General features: G+C 38.4%; 1 protein-coding gene across 11 annotated transcripts in view; it reads right to left on the bottom strand.

The window, feature by feature from the left end:
• LOC121506408 (neural cell adhesion molecule 2-like) overlaps nucleotides 1–27,969 on the bottom strand; it is a 475,738-nt gene that overhangs the window by 53,609 nt on the left and 394,160 nt on the right. For all 11 annotated transcript variants that reach the window (XR_005991640.1, XR_005991641.1, XR_005991643.1 and 8 more), the window contains exons 9-13: nucleotides 17,205–17,355; nucleotides 13,217–13,404; nucleotides 10,389–10,485; nucleotides 7,119–7,292; nucleotides 2,338–2,457 (exon numbers count right to left, since the gene is read on the bottom strand). Coding sequence is in view for 4 of the 11 variants with exons in the window: in XM_041782202.1 (XP_041638136.1) it covers nucleotides 2,338–2,457; nucleotides 7,119–7,292; nucleotides 10,389–10,485; nucleotides 13,217–13,404; nucleotides 17,205–17,355 (730 nt within the window). In the remaining 7 variants the exon portion in view is untranslated. The remainder of the gene's footprint in view (nucleotides 1–2,337; nucleotides 2,458–7,118; nucleotides 7,293–10,388; nucleotides 10,486–13,216; nucleotides 13,405–17,204; nucleotides 17,356–27,969) is intronic.

Genomic DNA, 27,969 nt, shown 5'->3' with positions numbered 1-27,969 from the left:
TGCCCTGCTATAACTAATGTTGACTACAGGTTCTTATTATTCGCTGTATTTCACTAATTAGGTCTTCTTTCAAGCTGCATATCAAAGCTTGGAGTATTTTTTCACAGTGGCTCTCGCCTGGATTTACTGTGATCCCACTGAGCCAGATTGCCAGAATAAATAAAATGCTTATCATAGACGCCCTGCAGTATATAACTTTTAATGCAGCACTTTTGCACCAAGATACAAATTTGACAGGATCTATTCCAAGCTCTGATAATCTGGATTCATATCCCTGAAATACGAGGAGGTTGTAACCGCCTTGAATATAAGCACGCCTGAGCTCTATGAGATGGCAAATAGGTCTCGTTTCAGCAGGGAGCTGATGCCTCGCAAGATCGTTGCATTTTTATCACACATCCTTATTTTATTGAAGGGAATCTTGAATGCAAATATCTCCTCTTTCCATACGTTTTATACTGCTTTTATCTGCTTTTAGTGCCTCATTTTCAAAAAGGTGACACATTCATACATCAAGGTTTGCACCAAGGATGCTCCAATAACCAGCAATTATCATACTCAAGTCTAACTGGAAAAGGCCGCTGTAGTAATGAATGAACTTCATAATAACAAGAAGCATACACATGGTTTTGCATAGTGTATTACTGGGCACTCTGTCTACACTGCACCAGCTAAACATTAACATCTCTGCTCTGTGAATTTCAGTTTCCCTTTGCAGGATTTTTATTACCTCCAGCCCTTCAATTTCAAAGGTGGAGAAACAGAAATGAATTTGATGCCTGCAGCATGTTCAAAAAAGTTTGGACATGGAGCAAGAAAAGACTGGGGAAGTTGTGAAATGCTCAAAACCCACCTGGAACATTTCACAGTTAAGCAGGTTAATCGGTAGGAGGCCAAAGTACCATGATTGGGCATAAAAGGAGCATTCCTGAAAGGCTCAGCTGTTCACACTCAACGATGGAGCATGGTTTTCCACATGGGAAAAACAGTTTATGAACAACGTTCCTTAACGTGCAATTTTAAGTAACGTAGAGATTTCACCATGTACAGTCCATTATATCATTGAAAGCCCTCCCTTAGATGCATCTTTCTGTGTACGTCAGAATGCTATTGTCAGGAAACAGATAAGACTCTACCATGCAAAGAGAAAGTCATGTATTAACACCGAGAAGTTTGGCCCGTACTCAGCTTATATGGACCTAAAGTGTAAAAGGGGTGCTGTGGTCTGCTAGAGTCTAAAACAAGCCAAACAGGCAAAGGACTACCCAGATTATATCAATGCAAAGTTCAAAAGTTAGCATAAATGATAGTGTGTGGGTGTATTAGTGTCCACAGCGGTGGTTACTTGCATATCTGTAAAGGCAGCATTATTATTTTTTACTTCAGGGACACCCTTGCTTATTTCAGCAAAGCAATGCCTTTCTGGATGAGTTACAACAGCCTGGCTTCACAATAAAAGAGTGTATTAACTAGCCTAAATGCACGCCAGACATGCGAACCACTTTATGTACAGCAAAACACAACAATGAAAAACCAGCACTGTTTAGCAATTAAAGAGGTACCAAACTAGATTATTATAGTCAACTTAAGCTAACAATATAACTAAATATAAAATGTAAAACTTATTTTAGTCAACTAAAATCTAAATGAAAATGAGGCTTTTCAATAAACATTACCGTCTGCTCATAAACTAACTCAAACGAAATGAAAGTCGGGCAAAACATCCTTGGTTTTAGTCTTTGACACAAGTAAACTGTCTCTGTATGTGACAGAAGAAAACTTTACACAATGTTAATATTAGGTCTTTAGTTGTAAAGAAATCTAATGAGGAGTGAAGAGGCAGCATTTCTGGAAAAAAAAAAAAACTTTAAAATTGTTCCATTTTTACCTTTTCTGGCTCTTTTAGTTGTCATCTCTGACAAGTATCATATATTACTGAAAAAAAAACATGAAAAAGAACAAAAACTGAACTGAGACAATTTTCAAAATTGAAAGTTCTAACCTTAGTTTTTAAGCAAAAATGTGCACAAACGTGCAAATCATTGACTTCTGCTTTTACACACATTTTATGCAACGTTCCAACTTTTTTGGAACTGCCGTTTCTGGTTCTTTAGCATGAGACTGTCGATAAGCCATGTTTTGTTCTCAAAATAAAGTTGAGATTACTGATTTATCTCCACTTTTTTCTTTAGTTTTTGACAAAAAACCTTGTTTTTATATGGAAATGTCCAACATGCAAAGAGGCATCAGGGTTAATTTGAGTCTGTTTTATAAGCAGGTAATAAGTTTAACCAGCGTGTTCATAAAGTTTCTTAAAACGAGGTCTCTGTGACTTACGGATGGGTAAAGTCTGGAAACTCTCTGTGTGGCTGAACTCTCCCTGACCCTTCCCGTTGACAGCTGCCACTCGGACTTCGTACGTCGTGTTTGGCTCAAGCCCCGTCAGCACCACCGTCGCTGCAGAGGGAGAAAGGAGACTCATGAATATGGCTGAGGAAAATATGAAAGAGCAAGTTTTTGGATCGGAGAGCAAGGCTTTATTTTATATTGCAGGGAGGAAAAGATGAAGAAATAGAAGCATCCTCTACGTCATCCTGATGAATGTAAAAATCACTCCTAACTAACTCATTCAGCAGTCTGATTGCAGTACTTCATCCCGAAGCACGCTGCAAGAGTCCCAACGCTGTCATTAACGTGTTTCCTACTGCATTTTACATTAGTGCATTTCACATTTAAAGGTGTGTTTAAGGCTGTTTGTCCCATAGAAAATGCCAGTCTTTCATTTTATTATGAGTCTGAAGTTCCTCTGAAAAAGTTTTAATGTCATACTCAAGTAAGAACTTCTTATTTAAAGTGCAAACTTTTGGCCTTCCTTTAGAGCAAATCTCCACTTTCCACCAAACATCCTCCTGCAGAGGTGAAGCCTACAGAGAGATGGTTTCCCCAGCTTGGTGTGGAGGAACTTGTCTGACCTCAACCTCTTTTGACACCTTTGGGATGAACTGGAACGACTGTGAGGATGACCTTATGTCCTATCATCAGTGGTCCATGTCCCAGGAGCTCTCGAGGCTGAAAAGCGGCAAATCCCTGCAGCCAGGGTGTAAAGATCTTGTTCGGAGCCTTCCCAGTAGAGACGAGGTTGTATAAATTGAAGAGGTCAGTATGCTGGACACTAACGACCTCATACAAAGTCATGTCTGATGACAACTAAAGGCTAAAGGTTGTGTTGCTTCTATAATTGCCTGCACATGAAGCATAGGTGGCCAAATGCTAGTTATTGAGTGATGTGAGGATGCACAGTTGGACTGTTCTTGTGCAGCTGTTTAGCTCTATTACTACTCTTTGTTTTCATCATGTGGAGTTTGTAATCTGCAACATTTTATTCAATATTACCAAAGCGCTTAATTGACTTAAAAATGCAATGAACTATAATCTAAAATTTCTTGCTATTACATCTATCTCAATCTAGTGTATTTCATTGCTTTTAAGTACAAAATTAACCATTTTGGCAGCATTTAAAGTCTACTCTTGAGTAGGGATGAGACAATTATACAGTGTCACAATTAACCAGATGCCATTGCAAGTTAATCCTAAAGGCTCCACATCACCGTGTGTTTCTCCTCTCACTTGGAAATAAGAAAGCAGAAGGTTATTTTCAGTGCAACCTGCACGGAACCAAAACAATGTGACACCAGCTGTGATGCTTCAATAGCCCAGCAGCCTGTTAGCGGCATTGCTTCTTTGTCTGTGCTACATTAGTTTTACTAAGGCAGGGGGACCAAGCAGGGGGAGTCTATCCACTGGCGAGTGATGATGACAGAGGAGTCATTCAGAGAAAGAATACATAGAAAATCTGCTCTGGATTATCTACATAGGTCAAAAAAGTGACCATTCATATGTTTTTCAATTAAGGTCTTACAGTGTCTCAAAGATTTCCTCTAGTTTTCAAAGACAGAGGATTTCCAAACTGGCTGGGCCCCTGAAAAACTAAGAGAAAAGGCCCTCAACAATTGAGATTTATTGATGATATTAATACATGTGTGTTGGATTATTAGCACTAGTGCTAGCATCCTGGCTAACAGTTGCCTCATTCTGGAGCTGAAAAATGTGTCAAGCTGTTATAGGGCTCTGTTGTTCAAGTTATTCATCCATGCCAATTTGTAACCCCTTTCCATCATTGTTTCAACCCATTTTGCCACATTTCTTTCCACTTTAAAAACATTTTTAAAACAGTTTTTGCATCTTTTCAACCACTTTTCAGTTCTTTAGCCATCCATTTTGTGCTTTTAACAAATTTTTCCCACTTTTAAACCACTTTTCAAATATTTTACTAGAAATTTTTGCCACTTTTTAACAGCTTTTCACCATTTATACTTTTTTGCCAGGTTTTTCTTTCTTAACCCATATTTGCTGCTTTATGCTTTTTTTTTGCCCCGTTAAACCTATTTTTGCCACTTTCAACCAATTTCACCACTTATTTCTGCCAATTTCTGCCATTTTTTCTCAAATTTCTGCCACTTTTTAACTGCTTTTTGCCATTTTAAGAGTCCATTTGTGCTACTTTTCCTTTCTTAACCCTGCTGCTTTGTCCCTATTTTGACCCTTTTAATTTGTTTTTGAAAAAAACACATCATTTGAGATCACAGGGAGCACAGATGGAACACAAATTATTCAAGATGAAATACGGTAACATTACAACAGGAAAATCAAGAGACAAATAATTCAGATGTTGATACGGATGGAACAGATATACAACTGGGAGTTGAACTCCCAACAGTGCCTTCAATATTGTTCTTATTGATTATGTTTTAAACAACAATGTTCATCTGTGGGCTGTATATGCATAAAATATTGAAATAATCAATAAAAATTAAAGTTATAAAAAAAGATATTTTTGCCACTTCTAATCACTTTCACCACTTATTTCTGCCAATCTTTGCCATTTTTTATCTAATTTTTGCCCTTTTTAAACTACTTACTGCCATTTTAACAGTCCATTCTGTTAATGAAACAAATAAGGTAAATCTGTTTTAAGAAATGTGTTTACAGTTTGAAAAAGGTAATATTGTACTCCAGCATAAATAAATGAAATTATTATTTTTTCTGTTTCTTTGATTAGAGTGGTTAATATTCAGGTTAAATGTAAAATATGGTTTTCCCAACTTAACTTTATACAGTGTGGACCATGATTTTTCTGACCTCCATGGGCCTCACATTTGATTGGGCCACAAAAAAAGCTTTTCCCTTTATCCACTTCAGGGCAGCCTTGATGGTGGCTGCCATAGGTTGTGAGTTTAGTCACCCAAACTCTCCTCTGTAACATGAAAACCCCCTCATACTTGGCATTTAAAGCAAGTTAAGACCAGAAGTGTGCATGCACTCTCACATTGCTTCACATGTGATTCAGATTCTGGGGCCGCTTCCACCGCAAACCTGGAAGTGCCTTTTTCATTACATTTCTCCCTCATCAGGAGAAATTCATAAACAAAATCAAAATGTCAGCAGCGCTGGTCTGAGCTTATTTTTTTCTGTTACTGTTGCAGTTGAGAGCCCTATGGCTGCAGAATCTACCTACATAAGTGGGGCTGAAAAACACTTTTCTTCATAATAACAGTGAGTGAACTGAAGCCTGAAGAGGCCACAAATCTAAACCTTATATTTTATGCTGTTTGGTCATGATAAGGAGGATTTTTTTCTGGAGATAAACTTATTTATCATGTTTTCTTTTCATACCAGTGCTGCTTTTCAGGTGATAACGACTTAATATCACTTGAGAAATGAAGCCATTCTGAAGAAAAACGAGCTTTGGTATCGAAAAATTGTTATCACAGTGGATGGGGAAAATTAAAACCTATGGATGCATGCCTGATAAGGGTTTTAGTAAAGAGCAGAGTTTAATTTTTCACAGTAAAACAGGCTCATATGACAGGTTTATTTTGCACCAGATGTGTTTTAATCCCCTCTCTTTCTGTTTATACTTGAAGGTGAGGTCTGTGATCCCTTACAATATCAGCACATGCACTTTAAATGTAGTTATTCTGAATGTTTTCAACATTTCTAATCAATCTTCTCTGATGTATTCAAAGACTAGACACGTGGAAACCATTCAAGAATACATTACATTGCTTTGAAAGACATCAGCATTGAAATCGTTGTACATGTGGCTTTTTATTGTAAAATGCATCATCTATTGAAGTAAACAGGAAACCTCATTATCAGAGCACATTGTAAATCCCTATTCAATCCTCCAGTCACTCGACTTCATGTGCATAACCTTCACTACTCAGAGAAACGGCACAGAGGCCGCGGTGTAATGAGCTTGAGTGAAACTTGTTGTTTTTGTCACTCTGCACAAATTAAATACTTGAACGGTAATAGGTGCTTTTGCAGTTCTTTAGTCCTGGAATTGAAAAAACAAATTCTGCAATTTGCAGCCATGTTGGTTTACTTTCCAGGCCATAAGCAGACATTTCAATTTGGGCGAAAGCTTTGGAATGGAGTGAGTCCAGGCTTCTCATTATGTTGAAGAGTTTATTTTTGTGAGGATCTTCTGCTGAGGGGATCTGAAGTGGATTCTATGATTAGATGAGAGCACTTAGCTGCTTGTAATTAGTCTGTTTCACAATTTTAATAATTTGTTTTAATCGTGAAAAAGGGACATTTAACTTAACAGGCGGCTTTACTTATGAAGTGCTAGTTCACAAGATTTCCCCCTTTTTAACTGGATTCACTCCTTTATTTCCCTTTACAAGTTTAAGGATATATTTAGTCTTTCTTGATTAATAATGAGCTAAAATCGAGTACGATCTACAGGTTTTTAAGGTAATTTAGTCAACATTTCCTATGACTATATGAAGCTTCCACTGTGTAAAAAAAATGACCTACAAATGCATACTTCTGATACAGTCAAGAGGTGCTAAAAATCATCTTCTTTCAACCTCTGCAAGAGATCATGGGATTAAAAAAGCCTTGCAAGGTCCCCTAAAGGACACAGAGGTCCATATTTAAGCCTAACATGTGTTTTTACACCATGGTGCAGGAAGTGTGTCATTTCTTTCTTCAGATCACTGGTTCAAACCGCTTTTAAAAAGATCTTTTTAGGTGTGGAGGGCACTCACTCTGTACGCTGTGAGACTTCACGTCCCTCCAGTCCTGCGAGCCCACCTCCTTGTACTGGACCAGGTAGTAGCTGATGGGTACGCCACCATGCGAGTCGGGCTTCATGAAGGTCACCGTCGCTAAGCGCTGGGAGACGGCTGAGAGACGCACCGAGTATGGATTTGACGGTACATCTGAAAACAGAAACATAGAACCGTATCACTATTCAGCTGTAAGTACAAGACCTCACTTTATAATTACAACAGATGAAAGAGTGGAGAAAAAAGGAAATAAAGAAGAAGTTAAGATCATGGCTTCTTAAAAAAGATGATAAAGATGCTGAATATTGCAAGACAAAGCAGGACTACTTGAGAGTGATTGATGCCAAAAACATGAAGGCCAGGAATCAGAAACAGACAGCTCTTTCCTTCATGTTGACGTGAAGTTAAAAATGAACACAACCTTGCGTGGTTTGCTCATAAAATGTAGTCATTATTAAAGTCTCATCTATCTGAGATGTGCATGACTAAAAAGTTTAGGGTATGCACGGTGTTAACACAAGTGTTTACAAATGGCTTCTCTTAAAAACATACAGACAGCTCAGTGGAAAAAGGTGCAAGTGATACAAACATTCTGGGAATATTGTTTAGCCATTTTTATTTGATTTTTATTTATAAGTAACTAGCTGTATATTCTATTGTTAATGTCATAATTTTTCCTGTTTATCTCTTTTCAAAATAAAAACAGGACTTCATTGAATAAAAAGTAAAGTTACCTTAGCTTAACAGTAAAATTACATAGTAAAAACATCCCTAAAAACAGATTCTTGTCTGTAGTCTTGTAACCCAATCATCAACCTTTACTGGTTTATTTACACAAGAAAGCAACTTAATGTGAACTCCAGACAAGTGTAAATGCCCTAACCTTTGGGAAAACTCTCTTCTGTGTGATGTTGTTAGAAACTCAGTTAAAGTGTCTCTGTGTGGACAGGATAAACTGAGTTTTGGGCTTTTAATGTCACACTGTGTGCTGGTTTCTTCGCTCTTTGATGTCACTGCTTATCACTTTTATTTACATGGCAACTAACCCTACAAAGTCGATGGCCTGCTTGACTCCATGTCTGTCATCAGGCAAAAGGTTATTACATTTGCATGTCAAGAACTTTGTTTCTGTCTGTTTGGCCTGCATCGTTTACCTTGCAAAGCAGATGGATACGCCTGTTTCCTTGTTTCTCACTGGCGAATCCATCTTGCTAAGCTCCCATCTGAACCGTTTGGACCCAGTTAGAAAGTGACAGGACCAATCAGCGACGAGGGGCAGTACTTTCAGGCGCAGCAGAGTTGTGATATAAACAAGCAGCAGCAAGAGCTGGTGCAGTTATTAAGGAAGAGATTAACGTGGATGCTGCTAAAGCGCCAGTTTTATAAGAACTTGACAACATTTTGTCATTAAAAGAAGAACAAAGAACAGCAGTGAGTTGTTGTCTTTTCGAAAACGACAAAAGTCGAGTACTTACATGTCTATAGTCGCCATGTTTCGCGTTATTCCTCAGTAGCTGTGCACACGCAGCTTGATAGTGGCTACGTCACGTTTTGTTGCTCTTGTTGGCCCGTAGAGATGTGATAGACAGAACTTTCATCCAATCACACTCAAAGTTTTTTCAAAGCCTCTGCCTTTCCTCAAACGTTTCCTATTGAAGCTTTCCCAGATGGATGTGTGAAACAAATCCATCTGGCGTGTCAGGTTACCGCATCATAGGACAGACTCCAGATGACATGGCATGCTCTTTACATCATGTAAGAGAGTGTTTTTGTGTTTTCATGTGATGTTTTCAAGAACATAGTGTGTGGACTAGGCCTCAGTGAGTCATTTTGTACATGCACTCCTGCTTATTCCCTACTGTATAACAGTGTATATGACAGAATGAGCACTATTTAGCTGTCTCCGTCCTTTAATTCATGGTTTCTGATCACACTGGCCTAGCAGTGCAAAACTTATGTACATACTATGGTAACTCTAAAGGTCAACATCATAAAGTACATCTCTTCAACTTCTTTTGGTTTCAAATCAAGATACATATGTCTTATTCAGGGAACATTGTCATGGTATTGAGGGCCACAGTTGCTCGGTCTTTAAAGACTTGAGCTGGGAACTGGAGCCAGTACAAATCCTACCAGGACCAGGCCTGGAAATAGGTCTAATAGCTGCAGATGTGCCATTTCACCTGGGCAAGGTACCAGACCCCCACCCACTCAGGCAGTGCACCTTTATATGCAACAGCCACTCACTCTGACATCAAGCAATCAGTGCATGTCCATAGGATCCGGTTTATGTATTTCAGCTTTTGTCTACAGCGTATTCAACATGGAAAGGGGATTAATAACGTATATCTTCTTCTCTATATTATCTAGAAATTACTTGAAGCATTTTCCAACTAGAGATGAAGGTACTTTAAATGCTGCAGCTTTTACTAGTAACTACATCACTGTGAAATCCATTATCAAACTAAAGACAGACATGATTGCTGCAGCGTCTTCACACCTTGAAGACAATTTAACATCATTTAACTCAGTTTGAGGCAAAGTGGAATATCCTTCAGCTCAAACATAAACCTGTCCTTGGTTTTGTTTTTGCAGCAAAGCAACATGTTCGCCCTTTTTTAAAGTTTAGTTTCTCAAGCTGCAAATATTTTAACATATTAACCAAAGAAATTTCAGCCTTTTTCTTTTACTCAGAGCTGAACTGTGTGGAAAGAAAAAAAAAAAACAGAATTTGAGCAGCTTCCAGGGGAGATCATCTCTCTTGAGACTTCATTACTGACCCAAACTTTAACAAGTGAACAAGTGTGTGTCTGTGTGTCAAAACAACTTCCCAAACACATTGTTTCCTCCCAGACTACATATTAGGTCAGCTTTTTGCTCCCTACTTTTCTCCTCAGCCAGAGCAATTCAATCTGCACTAAAGATAATTGGACTGCACTATTGTGTATTAGCCAGAGCTCCCCGTAAATTAGTGGGTACTTCAGTAAATAGCAAGGGGTATGGTAAATCAGCCAGCACTATTTGAGATTAGGCGAGGCTCAAAAGGGGCTCCGAGTTGTAGAGGAATCTATCTTGCTGAGAATTGCAAATAAGACTGTTAGCAGTAGTACAGAGGTAGAGGGTTACACAGGAGTTGAACGGTTGATTAAAAAAAAGGTGTGAATTCCCTGACTCAACACATTTTGGATTCCCTACTATGTTACCAATCGTATTAGCTCAGGTGAAGTGGACACAGATCTGTACACTCACCTGCTTGTGCCAGAATAAACTCCTGGTATCGGACCCCGATGTTGTTCCTGGCTGTGCAGTTGTAGCGGCCGAAGTCTCTGTCGGACATCGGGGTCACCTGGAACCAAACAAACAGGTCAGCATGAACCTAGAGAAGTTAAATGGCTTCAATGACATCTGTTTCTTTGTTTTTAATGCCTACCACCATGTGAATACTAACGAATTCATTCCTAGTATTCTACTGTATGTTGTTTTGTATTCTATCACCTTGAATCAGGACATTTCATTTATTGGTGTCTGGTATTCTACAATGTCAGATCCTATTGTATAAATCTGCATTGCATCTTCTTCTTCTATCAACATATATGATACCGTATTTCCTCTAATAAAGACCGCAAGCCAAACTGCGGGGCCACACAAACAAATAAGGGCAGCCCCCCTTTATGGGCAGGGGTATTAAGGATTAACATCTACTTATTTTAAACTGCACCGCTTCATGACCTTATAGTAGAGATCGTCACATGTGACACTACTCAGTCAATTAAATATCTTTGCTCAGACCAAGGCTGCAAGCAAACCCAGAAATACCCAGAGACACACAGAGGAGTGTGGCAGACAGGAGAGTTTACTGAGGGATAGACAGAGTGAGTCAGTGACGGCAGAGACAGTTTGAACATGTGAAGATGGAGGAAAACGGTGTTTTCTCCAAAAAAGGGCAGACAGATAGATGGTCATTCTCCGTCACGGTTTAAACCAGTCTGTCTCTGTTTTAGCACCAGCGCAGGGATTAATGCAGAAGGGTCTAATGAGAAAAATCAAACGTGTCTCAGGAGTAGTCCCGACACATATTTGATCTGAGGAACATGAAAAATACACGGACTAACAGCCTGAGCCATCAGAATACTCACACAATCACTGACCCACAAAGTTGGGTTGAACATAAAATCTGTTCATGAACACAGGAGGTTAAAAGTCACAGTTTAAGGTCAGATTTAGTATAAAGTATAAGATTGAGGGGGAGAGAGAAGCAGCTGTAAACTGGATTTATATTTATTTATCAAACACTATTCTGGCTTGAATCCTCTTTTAGCATAATGAAAAATGAAAAGAGATTCTTTACTGTCATATTCTACTATTATCATCTAAATATAATTCAGTTAAAAATATATATAAATTTAATTTTAGGCCATTATTTTTGAAGTTACACTATTAAATTTGCTTTGTGCTCAAATCTAGGCAGTTTTTCTTCTCAGTGAAGATTTGAAATAAAGCCCTGACTCCAAATGAGCCTCCTTCTCATACAGGCCTGGTACCACCTGTAAATGTGTAAATAAAGGCCCTGGTCTTTATTTGAGGATTTACAGTGGTATAGCTTTTTTACCCAGTGGAGAGTTTTGTGCCATTCTATCTTGAAGGATGGGGATGATTATTCATCGTGTCATAACTTATCATTGAGTCAAAATCAAGGTTAGAATACTCTGGGATTTTTTGTTGGTTTTAATTTTTATTTCATTTTCACCTTTTGTTTCAAGTTTCATTTAAGTTTAAATGAGTTTTACTGCTGGTTTTTTTTAGTTTGGTGTAGTTTCAATTTTGCAGAAATGCAAAAAACTAAGGAGATTTAGTCTGTAATTCTGGTTCATTTCAGTAAGTTTTGTCAGCACATACTACAGTTTTTGTTAGTTTTTGTTTGTTTCTAAAGTTTTGTTTTTATTTATTTTACTCATTTCAGTTAACTATAATGATTTTTACATTTTAGTTTTAGCTTTCATTTAGTTAACTATTATAATAATCTTGCCCAAAATTGGGTCGCAAATACATTTTCAATGAGCTCCAAGGAAAAAAAAAAATTCAAAAAGCTACAATGCACAGAAGCCTGAAGTAGACACATGCCCATATTATTTTTTATCTTTCTTTTCCCCTGATAGGGGATACAATTAGGCTGTTGCCCAAAAATTATGATTATTTACCTTTTTTTTTTTTTTTTTGGATGACAAATGCGATTTTACCAAGAAAGCAAGGGCAAGAAATTTCCAAACCTTCTGCTCTGACAGGAAAATAAAATATGCGTGCACATCCTTCCAGAGCTTCTGTGATGATGCACTTTTTAAACATTTGTTATGTGGTTTTGTTCAGCTATATGTTTGCTCTTAAGTGGCCCAAACTGTGACCTTTTAAATTAAACCAAGAGGCTGAAAATTCATCCTAATTTGGATTCAGATGAGAAGGTAATGCTAGATCCTTAGGCAAACCTGTCATACTGTCATACTGAATCATATCATATTCTTTATAATAGGGCATCTTCTCACTCTATGTACCTGACTATACTGTATCCAACTGTACTGTATGGTATGGTATTAAGCTGTATAAAATCATATGGGATCATACTGTATAGTATTGTATGGAAGAACCCGATGTGTCCTACATCATAGAAGATGACTGATGATATGATAAAGATTTCAACATATGAGCACATATTAGAAAAAATGAAGAGACTAAGATATGAGATCGACTCTGACTACATGTTGAAGTCACACAGAATTATAGGGTGAATGATAGCATACTCTCCATGTTAAAGGCTGTATTTTACGTTGAGGAATGACTGCCATGTAATCTGTAAATGCCTTGTGCTGTAGACATGTAACACTGTTTAAAGTGTTGAGAAATTATACAGATTTTGAGGATGTGACTGTGAAAAAAATCACCAGAGAGCAAGTTAGATTCTCAAAATTCTTGTTTTGCAGGAATACTACTCTACAATTCAAATTAATTGCATTTTGACTCTTCTTTTTTCTTACTTCCCCTTTCAAAAATCCTAATTAGAGCCTGAAATTTGCAGCTTTACCCACCTCCAGCACAGACTTTCCCTCTGCGCTGTGTACCCTCGTGTTTGTCGTGCCCTCTGCTGAGATGGTGAAGCGTTCTCTCCTCCACAGCATGGTGGCGGGAGGGTTCGACATGACGTCGCAGCTGATGTTCACGGGGTTCCCCTCCCAAGAGTAGAAGATGGTGTGGTTGGTCAGGAACTTTGGTATATCTGTCAAAAACAGAGACGTATTACTCCAGACACTTTCCTCATTTACATGGTTTTGCGCTCAAACAAGAAGCTGAATTGCTTTTAAAGTAATTGCTGGCATGTTTGGAATTTGTGTCAGCCAATTAAATTCAGAGGTGAAGCTGCGTTGGATGATCAAAGACATTAAAATGACTTGCTGAGGCTTAACATGCAAATTCCTCAAAGGGAGAAGAAAAAGCGTTTCATTAAGTGCAGAGTTAGAAAGAAGAACTTAATTGAATCCACGTCATGCTGGTGAGGGGGAAGAGATCTTCATTATGATCATCTCCCTAAGAATAAAAATAAAGCATGTAAACAGCGTTTGCCCCAGCGAAAAAAGAAGGGCAGCAACGGACAGTGGCGGCATGTGGATTTCTTTTGGCCCAGTCAGCCCAGCTCAGCCAGGGAGAGGCATTATGGTTGTTTTATGCTCGCTTGCAGGATTCCATTAAAGAGATTGATGCCTGGCTCTCTGTCACAGCCGAGGACGCGTTATCCCCCCGCAGCCTGCAGTGACTTAGTAAATGAGTTCATTAGCTTGGTGCCACACTCAAACTCAGCCTGTGTGTCTCTGTGCAGAGTGGGAGTCGAGGCTCACAGCGACTTGTCAGCAAAACAAGTTTACAGTGAGATGACAGCAACTTTGCCTCCTGGTTTTAAAGTGGATGCATGCATGTGAGATTTGTTTTCTAGACATGGAGGAGGCCATTAAACTTTTTCCCGAAATGTCAACTTTTCAAGATGTATGCAAAACAGGGTTTGAAGGGAATCCGTGAACCTAAAAAGTCACCTCAGCCTCAGGAGGAGAAAATTGGTTTCCGCTTGACAGAGATACATTTTTCCCCTCTCTGTCTCCCTGCGTTTATTTGTTTTTCTGCCCTCCTGTTTGTTGTTCAAGGTGGAACTGCTTCTGTTAACAAAAAAAATCCTCTCTTCTGCTGCTCTCATAATGAAGATAATCATTTCAGGGCCAAAATGGAGATCTTTGCTTCAGAGCTCATTAGGCAGGGGATAGCCCGCCCCAAATAACCCCAAACAAGCAGCACTGAGGGATGGGAGCGCTCGTCTGGGAGCAGGGGAGCTGAAACCCAAGGCCATGCATGATATGCGCTCACTAATTAACCCTTCTTAAATCTGCTTGTGGTGAAATGTTTATTATAACATAATGATCTTCAGGAAGACAAAGTGTGAAAAGAATTATGGGAGCGTGGCTGAACTTTTGAACTCATTTAAAGACTGCAGGAGTTCAAGTGGTTCCTGCAAAGTGGCTGATTTTATGGCCTAAAAGTGATGTACTTTCCCTTTAAAGACCTGACTGGACTAATAGAGGCAGAGCAAAGGCGGGTAGGTGGGGTTAATCAAAGTGGCCATAGGTGACATCTTTATTTTTGCCACAGTTGCAGCAACTTAAAAGCAACTACAAGAATCACTGAATCAGCTGATAAATCTAAACAACTACACATCTACCAACCCCAATTCTTAAAAAGATGGGACGCTCCTGCAACTTGAGAATAACAAAACTACAACTGATCAAGTACACACACATTCTGAATTTGATACCTGCAATTTGTTCAGAAAAAGTTGGGACAGGAGCATGTTTACAACTCTGTCGCAACAACCTCTCTTCTAACAACACTGTCAGTGTCTAGAGACTGAAGACTTCTGAAAAACTGAAAGTGAAAGTCTCGCTTAATGTACATCTACAGAAGCTCAACAGTGATGGGGTTTCACTTGTCACAAACTGTGCTTCATAATGTGCCATACATTTTCAACAGTAGTCTAGTACCTGCAAGCTTGTCTTGCCGAAATAAGCAGGTATGTCAATGAAAAAGACGTCTAGATGGAATCATACGTTGCTCCAAAACCTCTATGTACCTCTCAGTTTTGTTGTAGCCTTCACAGATGTGTAAGTAACCCATCCCATTGGGTCACAGTCTGGATTGTCCTTTTTCCCTGCAGCCTGGAGGACTCTATAGACATTATTTCCAAAAACAATTTGAAATGTGGACTCATAGACAACAGAGTGCTTTTCCCCTTTAGACCAGTCCATCTGAGATGAGCTCCTGAACAGCAGATCTGTAGTGCTTCTTAATGTTGCTGATGGCTTTTACTTTGCATGGTAGAGTTTAATTTATATTTGGAGATGTAGAAATGCATTGTTAGCCCACACTCGTTTTCTGAAGTGTTACCGAGTCCATATTGTAATATTCATCACAGAATGATGCTGCTTCTTAATGCAGTGTTGCCTAAGGGGTTAAAGGTCATTCAATATTGGATTCTGGACTTGCCCCTTACATGCAGAGATTTTCTCTGAACCTTTTGATGGACTAGGGCTGCTCCATTATGACAAAAAACATAATCACAATTTTATAGAGTACTGATGAGTATCAAAAACTGATGCCACCACATCCAGTACCTACCAGACCGAATTACAGCTTGGATGTCTATATGTAATTTCAATACCCTGCCATCCAATCAAAGGAAAGAGAAACGTTATGGAATTTGTGATACGTATGTGTTAAGTAGCACTGGGTTCCTTTTCTTATCCCATGGCACCTAACAAAGATATTTCTACAAATCATTTATGGTACCAAGACAGCTTTTATTCTCTCACTGACGGTCAACACACATTTTTTTTCTCTCAAAAGTATCAATTCAGGCACCACTTAGGGGTAGGAAAAGTATCAATTTAGCAGATGTATCAGAAAAAAAAAAACAGAATACCAAACCCTAGTATTATGTTCAGAGTTATGAAGCACTACTGGATGATTTTACATCTGCATCCCACCCATTTGTCCAACCTAGATACTCTTTGAAAACAAATAATAAAGGAAAATAAATGAGTGGGAAAACAAATTTATTTTAAAACAACAAAACAAAACAAAACAGTTTAATGCGATAAATACATGAAAAAATTACTAAAGTATTAAAGTATTTACCACCTGAAAAATCTATCGCCAAACAGTAAAACCAGTAATGGTATAGTCATGATAATCTTGTTTTTATATTCACAGGAAGCCAAAACCATGATTGAAACTGAAACTCAATGAACTGCCCAGCCCTACATGGACTATAGATGGTGATATCTCCTACAATTCCATGTTGAAGAATGAGGTCCATAAACTGTTGCATCCTTTCACAAAGTGGAGAACCTCATAACTGAGCCTTTCAGGAGTGCTCCTTTTATACCCAATCATGGTACTACCCCCTGTTTCCAATTTACCTACATACCTGTGGAGTGTTCCAGGTGTTTTTGAGGTCTTTTCTTGCCTGTGTCCTAACTTTTTTTGGAAAATGTTGCAGACATTAAATTTTGAATGTGTGCATATTTCCATTAAAAACAACAAAGTTTAACAGTTTAATGCTAAAAATCTTCCTTTTTTACTGTGTTTAACTGAATATAGGTTGAAAGGATTTACAAATCACTGTTTCAGTTTTCATTCATGTTTTATATGATGTCCCAACTTTTTTTTTTTTTTTTTTTTTACCTTTTTTAGCTATGTGTAAGTAAGATGTCCTGCTTAACAGTCAAAACAGGGTCTGCCTAGTTGGAAACACATCTCAATTATCAACTATCAATAACCAGCTGACTTTCAAACAGCCAGACTGACTAGAGGCGACTTGTTTTTAAATGTACAACACACTGATGAAAGTCCACAGCAGAGCCACACAGGTGTTTCCATTAAGCCCCTCTGACTGGCTCTTTGTCTACAGCGTGTGCAGCCTGATTATCAGGTAAATTGAAACAGCTGCGCCTTTATGAAACGATAAACAACACTCACATTCGATGTCCAGGTACATGCTCTTCTGATGACCTCCAATTCTGCTCAGCGCCTCACAGTCAAAGCGGCCCAAGTCTGCGAGCCGCACGCCGCTAATGGTCAGCACTGACTTCCCGTGGCGGCCTCTGACTTCAAATCGCCCGTCTTGACTCTGCAGACACAAAAAACAACCCTCATTGGTATATAAGACATTAGTATCACCTTACAAACAAATCAATACATCTGTGTTACAAGGAGTCATATCATGATAATATCTGTTCTGTTGAGGCAGAGAAGGTCAGGAATTCTATTTGAGACGTTTGTTTGTGGGAAATCTCAGGAGGTACAGAACTGGCATTTACCTCCCTATAATTTCCACACAGTTCTTGCCCTTAATAGGCGGCTTGGTGGGTGAATTTATGAGCAAAAACAACCCAAACGCAATCATTTAGACCAGGAAGGCATGCAGACATGAGCGAGACAGATTATAGATCTTGTTGCTTGTGATTATGCAAAACTGGAGACATAATTGGTGGACAGATATAAAGGTTGGAAAACAAAACTTGCCAAAGAAAAGGCAAAGAAAGTTTCTTTGAAAACTTGCAAGTAAATGACAGCCTCTTGTTCATCTTGACCCCCCTAACAGATAACGTTTACTTGTCAAACAGGAGTCAGGGTTAACGCAATAAACTGTCGATTTATTACAAGGTCATTACAAGTGGATGAAGACAGATGGTATCAATTTGAAGCAACGGGTCAATTACAGCAGACGAGGCTATCATTCCAGTAATCGATGTTCTCTCAGAATGAGAGAAAAAAAAAACACCCCAGGAGCGTCTTGGTTGCAGACCTGATTGCAGACTGTTGCCTTGAAGATAACCTCCACGACCCAGAGAGAAACAGCTTTGTGGAGGTGATACTCATGGTGTGTTTGAGAGCTGTGGTACTTTGGAAACTCTTTTTGTGATTAGGAGAAACACTGAAGGACAGACATATTACTGAAGAACATTTTCAAACCTTTTTCATGATAAAATATATTAAGAACTTCTTTTTGCCATCATGATGAGAGCGTTAACCCTCCAACTATCCCAGCCTGACCCTTAACCCAGGTATCCACAATCAGGCAGCACTATTAACACATCTCTACTAATGCAAAGAGATTAAATAAACCCATTTATCTTCAGTTATAAAAGGCAGTGTGTTTAAGAATTCAGACTATGAGGATTTACCACAACACCACCTCTGAGGGGGGTTTCCAGGCTATCACAGGGTTAACGGAGGGTTAGGGAAGGAGAATGGAGGAGACTCTTTCTGTTGGGACATTTGGATACTATCTAATAACAAAATTTGGGATGTCAGCACTTATTTTCATCAAAATAAACTACTCAATCAATCATGATTCCTCACATTTTAACCATGTTTCAAATCATTTTGCTTCTTAAAACACAAACTTGACTCTTTAATGCCAATTCAACGTAATTTACCCTTGTAAAGTAAATGCATGCAAAAAGAAGGATTTTAAGTGTTGCTTTTTATATTCATTATTTAAATGAGTGTTGAACTGCTTCACCAGTGTGGTCTGAACCATTACTTAGAGCTAAGAGACAGCTTTAGAGTTCTCTTTCTGAAAAAATCCCTGTTTAACCCTGTTATATATAAAGAAATATGCAGGAGTGCATGTACAAAATGACTCACTAATGCTCAAAAGTTCCTGGTTAATGTGGCAGCATTTAAACCCAGTTAATTTGACAACAAAGCTGAGAAATCTTCTCAAGAAACTGTACTTTGAAATTCATTTAGTCTTAAAGCTTACAGACTTCATTCTTGCTGCATTAAAAACTGGCTTTTATCTTAATAAAGAACATCCTCCAGGTAAGTAAGACTATTTCTTTTCAATGTATTTTTGTTTGTTTTGCCTGTGTGCCTGCTGTAGGATTGAGCGGTATCCATTTTTAAATACCGTCATACCTTTCCCAAATTTCACCGGGGTATATGGTATTACCGCCCTCATCTACATTTTCCAAAAAAGGGGGCTAAGAAAAGTTCAGGCGTTTTCAAAATCTGTTGATGGAGTGATTATGCTTGATTTTGCTTCTTCAGCACGCAGCACCTGTGGTTATTAATAGCTTAAAAGTGAACATTTCTCATCACTGATCTACACACAGAAAGAAGAATAAGAGAGCTTGTAAACCCACGATAACATGGATTACATTAAAGCCAGCAGTGCACTTTAACACTTTGACTTTAGAGAGGACCTCACCGCTGGCCGTTAGGGTTAGGGTTAGCCATCATTTTTTAATGCCCTGGCATACGGTATTACCGTATTACCACCCAGTCCTAGCCTGCTGCACCAACTGATCTAAACTATCGCCTGAAAATTAGAACATTTAGCTCAACCATAGGAAAAAAGAACTTGCCATGGATCAAAAATACATGAGATAAGCTTAGGGAAATGGTAAAAAAGAAAAAGTTAAATATTTTCATATTTATTATTTATATTATTTTAAAATAATTTTTCCTTCTTTTTTTATTTCATGAGACATTAAAATGTGTAGCGTACCCTCCTTTTACATTACTGTAAGAACAGGAAGACCCTACAGTGAATAATATCCAGCTAGTGACCTCACACCTAAAACTACGGTGCACCTAAACAGTTTGACATTTCATGTGATTTGTCAATGTACTGCACTGATTTTGGACCTTAACTACATCATTTTAAGTCCTAATTTTTACTTTTTTAATGTCTAATTTGTGCTTGAAGTCTTATGTCTTTGTGATCATATTATAAATGCGTTGTTTTTTAATTTTGAATGCACTTTGAATTTCTTGATGAAACAAACAAACTGCTCAGCCTTACCTTGCCTACAACAAAGCACTAAAATTAGCACAAATTGAACCAGGAGCTTTAATCCTTAAAAAATCTCCCTTGAAATACAAATTGGGGAAAAATACACAATAATTTTGCAGTAGCCGATTTACCATACAAGTCGTTACAAAACGAACACTATGAATGTGTCAGTGTTACTTCACCAAAAGGATGATTTATCTGTAGGCCCAAGATGATAATTAGCTTTATTTTTTCATAAATCTTACTAATTATTGTGCTTACAAGATTAAAAAAGCACTTAGTTATCTAAATTAGATATCACAAAAAGATACACAAGGAGAGGTCAAGAAGCTTAACACTCAGTGAAAAAAAACTCTTTGGGGTCTAGAAAAGATCAAACATAAGCTATTTAGGAATTAATCTCTCCAAAAAATTGATGAAGCTGAACAAAACAAGTAGAGAAAGATATCTTTGACAAGAATCATAAAGAGCAGATTCAACCCAGAAAAGAAGGAATAAAAGGACAAAATGTAAATGTATAGACACGTACCGAATATAAATAAATGCGTGATGAAGAAGTTGACAGTCTCTGCAGGCAAGCCAGCACCATGAATGGGAAGCACAGATTTATGTGAGTTCATCTTATTATTCATAGAGTCTGAGGAGTGCTGTGAGGTCTTTTCAACATAAGTACCCATCAAACAGCACATGGCATACATTATGTTAGCTATCTGTCCCTGCCTCGTGAAGCTTTTGTGAACACAAAGACGTGACTATCAAATACAGCAGCTACATATCATGAGTGCACTATCGGCACTAATAACATGGAAATGGACCTGCTTGTATCATGTGTGTCACTCGTGCACACGGTGAAAAGATGCTGCATAGAGGGGAGAGTTTGCATGGAGATGTTTCATGATCACTAGGACGTACCATTCACAGCTCTGTACCTTAAACACAACACACTGTAGAGTTTGTGAATTAACTCGCTTTGCTCTCATTGTTGCCTGCTAATTAGTCCATCAAGTCAACTTAAATAAACAGCTTTCATAGAGCAAAAATAGCACAGCCGCTTTTTAGCTCAGGGGCTCAGTTAATGTAGAGTAGCGCTCAAATTACTGCTGTGAGTTTGTTCCTAATAAAGGAAATAAAACTAAAAAGAGGCACAGAGTAAAGCTACTGAACAAAGGGAAACCCCACAATGCTTTTTGAGGGGTTTGTCATCAGAATGGCTCTTTAGCTACATATTTTAAGATATTTATAGAGATGATTTAGAGCATTAAATCCCACTGATTACTCGACACTGAAACTGCATCTACAATTGAATTATCAGAGACTGCTGTTGCCTTATCTCATTCATGTTTATGCTACTTACTTCTGATGGACCAGGATTTTTCTCTGTCACAAGCAGTGCTTCCTGTTGTTTAAGCGCCCCAGTAACATATAAACCTTCACAACCCTGACCCTTGTAACAGTCAGAAAGGGAGAATGGGGTTGGTTGTCACACTTTTTACTCTAGTGTGAACTGCTCATCATTAAAACATATTTCAACAGTCATCCCAACTAAATGGAAGCTTAAGGTGTTGGCTTGAAATTTGTGTTCCTCTCATTTCCCAACTTACTGTAACAAAGAGGTAATTAACAATCAAAGACACTCTGACACATTGTGACAACCAACCCCATCACGGGGATGGTTGTCACACACTATGGGGTTCTTCGCCCCAATATTATTTTAATGGTAAAAATCTTGAAAAGAAGGCAATAAAGCAGAACTAAATTTTAAACTTTAGTTGACAAATAACATAAACACATCTTAACACAAAATGGGGAAGGAATATGACCATGAACATTTTTAGGCCAGCCTATAGGCCTATAGAAACATAAAGAACACAACAAAAAGGACTAACAATAATAGCCTACTCGACTAGGCCACACTCAGTCACTATCATGTGACAACCAACCCCAAAAAGAATGTGACAACTAACCCCAAAAAGAATGTGACAACCAACACCAAAAGGAATGTGACAACCAACACCAAAAGAAATGTGAAAACAAACCCCAAAAAGAATGTGACAACCAACACCAAAAGGAATGTGACAACCAACTCCAAAAAGAATGTAACAGCCATCACCAAAAGGAATGTGACAACCAACACCAAAAGGAATGAGACAACCAACACCAAAAGGAATGTGAAAACAAACCCCAAAAAGAATGTGACAACCAAAACCAAAAGGAATGTGAAAACAAACCCCAAAAAGAATGTGACAGCCATCACCAAAAGGAATGTGACAAACAAAACCAAAAGGAATGTGAAAACAAACCCCAAAAAGAATGTGACAACCAACACCAAAAGGAATGTGAAAACAAACCCCAAAAAGAATGTGACAACCAACACCAAAAGGAATGTGACAACCAACCTCCAAAAGAATGTGACAACCAACTCCTCCTTGAAGTTCTTGCCAGCATCAAAGTTCACAACCGCCTCACAACTAGTTAGAAGCTAATAACTATTTAAACCACAGCTTCCCCTTCACACTTTGTAAGGGTAACAAATGTTTTGTTATAAACCCATTTTGTAAAAGCCTTGAAGAAAAATAGTGAGGAGCTGAATATTTACAATATGACATGAAAAACACAAAAAGTTATCTCACCTCAAATTCAACAGTCCTACTCCAAAGAAGACTATGTAGGTGAGCTCTGATCCCAATTTTGGAAATGTCCATACCTTAATATGGGAGACGGCACCCTCTGGTGGCGTGGCAAGATATAATGGGTGTGACAACCAACCCTGTTCTCCCCTATATACAGAGAGAAGGCAGTTAACAGTTGTCTTCCGCATTTGTGTTGTGAGTAGGCCACTTTCAACTGCTTTTCTCCCTTATTATATTAATTTAATTTCTGAAATCAAAACAGGGTGTACAGTTTAGAAATTATGCTTTATGGGGAGAAGTTTAGGCCAAACTTTTTTTAACCAGGCTTTAGACATGTCAAATTCTACTGAAAAAAATGGATGTTTTCACACAGGATCTAATGGGGATTCCTTGGTGCTTTGAGCTAGCCTCAAGTGGACAGTAGAGGAACTGCAGTTGCTTTCACACTAGGTTAATTTTTCAGAACTGGAGGATGTTGTTTGATCATGTAATAATGTTGTACGTGGAGAGAAGGCAGCAGAAATCCAAACAAATTTCAGATGAACAATATTGTAAATATATGTGCTTTTTAAGTTTCTTTTACAACTCTGTTCTTCTGTTCTTTTAAATATGCAAATTTATGTTGAAATGTAGAAATGACAGGTCTGATATTTAAGAGGTGGGGAGATCAATAGCCATTCTGTCTGTGCCTGAATAAGCTCCTCCATAGTTAGCTTGGTATAGCATAACACCAACACTGACAACAGAGAGAAAAGCTTGGCTGGCTCTGCAGAGAGAGAAGGAAACAGCTAACAGCATATCTAAACTTTCTTAAAAAATCCTTGGATCTTGTTTGTTTATTGCTGTTTTCACCTTGAAGTTGCTAGGCAACATGCAAAAAATCCCGGAGAGGTCCCTGCTCCTGGTTAAGAAGTAGTCTCGTCACATCGTGTCACTGAGTGAGAGAAAATGAGAAAGAAAACAGAGAAGGCTGGAGCTGCTCAGGAGAGAATGATAAAGAATTGGAAGGTCATGAGAATGAAGAGGCGGGATGAAAAGCTGACAAAACAACTGTCACTGTACCGCATACCTCCAGCACTCACAGGACTCCTGCCAACTAGCAGTTCAAAAATAAAAGCAACTATGGAAATTTTACTTATGAACTGAGGGCCAGGCTAGCTTGTTGCTAGCTTAGCACTGACCGTGGATAGGACAAATATCATCAACTTGAAGTCTTTTATCCAGGACAGGGCTTCGTGCTTCAGCTGTTAAATAAAGCTTTTCAGCCTTCAGATGCAGGCATCATCCCTTGTTAAAATTTGTTGAAATCGTATGCAGATGACGTGATTCAAAGCATGTGAGATGGATCAGAGCTTCCTATAGGATATGTGACTGACCCATTAATATATAAAGCATAACATCAGTCTACATGAATGCCAATTTTGTCCAGTGTTCCATACATATTTATCCACATAAAAAAGAAAAACAGACATCTGTAGTAGCTGCCCCTCTTCCTTTCCAAGCATCTTTAATACAACTCTTTGTATAGTCAAATACTAGAGCTCTGTAAAATCGTGTGATTATGTGTAAATATTCTGCTTCTCTCCTCCATGGATCCCCCTTTAAATCAATGCTCTGCAGCCCCTTTAATGCCCTCCTGTCACCTCCTCCTGCTCAAACTCATTACAAGTCTAAGCCTCATAAGCCTCGGCCATGAGGAGTCCTATTCTGAATCATGCTCTCCTCATGTTGTCATTCGTAGAGCGCTTCAGCACCCTCCTGTTTAGAATCACTTATCTCTGCTCTTATCATTAGTTACAGTATCACCAAATGAGGTGAGGCGGCTTTTCTAAAGGTATGCTTTGTGCTGCTGCCGCCGCTGCCTCACACTGCAGGCTGAGGTCAACAGGATTGGTGATGGTGTGAGTTGAATGAGAATGCTGAAAGATGGGAGGATGCAAGGTGGTAGCAGAGGAGAAGTATAGGAGGAAATCTTCCTGGAGGGAGCATCTGAGTTAGGAAATTACTCCGCCCTCCCTTCTTTCCAACTGACAGTGTCTGTCTAGAGACGAACTCGGGCCCTGGAGCGCAGCCTGTTTGATATGCAGCTCAGTCCGACGACGAGGCAAGACGTGAACACAAAACCAGGGCACGTTTCTGCAGCTGCATCCTAACTCACACTGTAAACACGTGAGCTGCAGCCCAACATGACAGCAGGCAGATAAAGGAGATAAAAACGGCAAAGAAACGTGGAAGTTGATGAAATCGAGGAACTGCAGGAGATGAAAGAGGAGCAGAAATATAAAATCCCAGCCGTATCTGATCAGTGCAACCTCAAAACTTAAATACATGTGAGTTTAAGGCAAAAATATGAAGGCAAATCTCAAATACAATCTCTTAAACAGGATTATAGACTCTTCTTGTTATTTCAGCTCAAATGCAGCAGAATTTTCACATATTACAAATGCCAGCTGTAAATGTCAGACACTGCAGTACGACAGTTTTGGTGTGGAGGATGAATACAGGGTGTTAATATTTGCACCACTGTAATAATTACAGTACGGCTGACAACAACAGCAAAATGACATTTAATAACTGCTTTCTGCTTTGAGGAAATGCAGGCCCAATGAGAGGTTCACGCAGCAAAGCAACAGCAGTGTCCTCTACTAAACATGACTATTATCTGTTCTCACAAAAAGCTGCTTTTGTGACCTTATATCAAATGGAAAAACCAAACAATAGGTGAAAAAACAGCTTGATTTTTCCCAAGGTTCATTTGAGGAATGTCTTTGCCAGAGCTCAAAGAAGTTTCTAAGCTTGATCTCTAAGCAGCGGAGGAAAAGGCTGCTCATAGGAGAAAAAACAGGCAAAAATGGGGAGTCTTACAAAGCAGGGGTTCTCAACCTTTTCAGCTGTGATCCCCAAAATAAAGGTGCCAGAGACCAGGGACCCCCACTGTACCTGAAAGTGGTTGAACACATGCACATTCAAGAATAGTCATGTGTGAGACAAGGCCGTCCATAAGGTGAGAGTGGAGGGGAGAGCTTTCTGGGGCCCAGTCAAACTGGGGGCCCATGGAGGTCAACAAAATCATGGTCTATTGTAAAGTTAAGCTGTGATATCCATATTTTAAAAATGACCTCTTGTATCAATGGAAAAAATCTCTTTTTAAAATCATTTTTGTAGTATATAGCCTTCTTGAAAATGAAAATCTATTTTACTAAAAAAAATAATTAAAATGGGATAAAAATTGAAAAAATGGGTTACTAATGGTAAAAAAATGGTGGAAAAGGTGGTGAAATTGGATCTTAAAAGTAGCAGAAATGGGTTTGAAATGGCAAAAATTACAGAAGAGTGGAAAAAATAGCAGAAAAAAGGCAAAAATTGGGTTACAGTGGGAAAAATGGGCATAAATTGTGGTAAAGGGGAATTAAAAAGTGGCTGAAAAGGCTTTAAATTGGCAAAAATTGGTGGAAATCAGGTGAAGAAAAAATCTATATAAACTGGCAAAACAGTGCTAACTGAGAAAGAAAAAATGGGCAAAAATGGACATATCAGATAGTGAACTGTGGTTAAAATGCGAAAAAATCTGCATAAAAGTTGTTAAAGGGGGTCAATAGTGTCAGAGGCACTAGGGAGGCAACATTTGGCTTGTTTGGCCAGAATTGGTTTAGAAGTGGCAAAAACAGGCAGAAAGGAAATGGTGGAAAGGGTTTAAAATGGCAAAAAAAAGTGTTAAATGGCAAAAATATGTTAAAAGTTGTGGGAAAAAATGATGAAAACTGGCTCAAATTTGGCAGAATTGGTGTAAAGTGGCAACAGTGGAATTCAAAAAATGTTCTTAGCTTTTTCAAAGGGAATCTGGAGACCTCCTCTTAGTGTCCCCCAACCCCAAGGTTGAGAACCACTGTTATAAAGCATCCACACAAGATCGATTTAGCACCAAAAAGCACCAAAGCTTTTAATAACCTTCAGATCTTTGGTTATGTTTTAAGAAACAGCTGCACAAGCAAAAGGAAGACAGAGCAGGGACGGTCCATTTAAACTCAAAGGCTTATTAAATTTGAGTCAGTGTGATATTGGAGAGTCCTATAACTGCTCAAAGCTATGAATGCATCGCTACATTCTAAGCCCTCTAATGTTGGCATGTGCTATCTTCTGCCAACAACAATCAACACCCGTGCGTCAATTCTTGTATTTATAGTGATGCAAATGAAGTCAGCTGTAGCACATTATCATAGCTTGCTCTTAGGATATACATGCATTTTTAGCTGAAATGCCCCATTTTGTTCTACAAACTATAAATAAAACACTATTTATTAGACTGGAGTTTTTGTTAGAGCTTTAAAAGGGCTGTCAGTCAAAAGGACTATAAAAAGTATGGCAACCACTCAGTGATGTCACTCATTGACTTGTATAAAGATGCTTTAAAGCCTAGGAATACTGGCTGCAATATTGTAAAAGCTATATCAACCTTACTTCTAACAAATACAGGAAGCTGGAGGGAAAATAGTCATTTAACCTCGATCGAGTCTGACATTCCCTTAGTCAAATAGTTTTTGATCTAAGCCTTAACAAAATCAGAACAGATGAGTTATCAAACAATTCACATGCATGGTGTTACCACTGAGGAAATAAGCTATCAATTCCAAAATAGACATTAAATAAGGCTGTAAACATTTTTAGAGTAGAAATCATGGTCATTTTTAGAAGATGACTACTAAAAAAATGAATGCCTAAATAACAAAGTAGGGGCACTGCTGTGCGACAGCTTTCAATGGGCTTCAAAGTAGGGCTGAACGATTTGGTAAAATAATCAAATTACGATTTCTTTACCCAACATTGCAACTGTGATCAAGGTAATAATAGTTTGGGATTTTTCATTAGTTTTTATTTTTATTTCGTTTTCACTTTCTGTGCTATATTTAAGTTCAGTTTTAAATAGTTTTGACAGCTGGTTTGTTAGTTTAGTTTTAATTTTGCAAAACTGCTTCGTTTTAGTTCAGTTTTTATTAGATTTAGTGTTAGTTTTTAGTTTTTAAGGATAGATGTCAGGGCTGAGTGAGCGTAATAGATTTTTAAAGACATATTAAAACAGGCCACTCTTCACTTATCATTTTATTTACTTAACAATGATGTTTCAATACAACTCCAGACAAAAAACTACCACTATGTGAAGTTTTAACCAATCAGATTAGGGAATTTTACTCTCCCCAGGCTTGGGTGTCGGTGCCAGTCAGTATGGTTGTGTAAAAGACTAAAACTAAGGATTTTTGTCTCCATTTTGATTTTATTCAGGTTAGTTTTGTAAGCGCACTATATAGTTTTA

This window comes from Cheilinus undulatus, linkage group 24 (genome assembly GCF_018320785.1).
Source record: "Cheilinus undulatus linkage group 24, ASM1832078v1, whole genome shotgun sequence".
NCBI lineage: Eukaryota > Metazoa > Chordata > Actinopteri > Labriformes > Labridae > Cheilinus > Cheilinus undulatus.
This window is presented reverse-complemented; position numbering and strand designations above follow the sequence as displayed.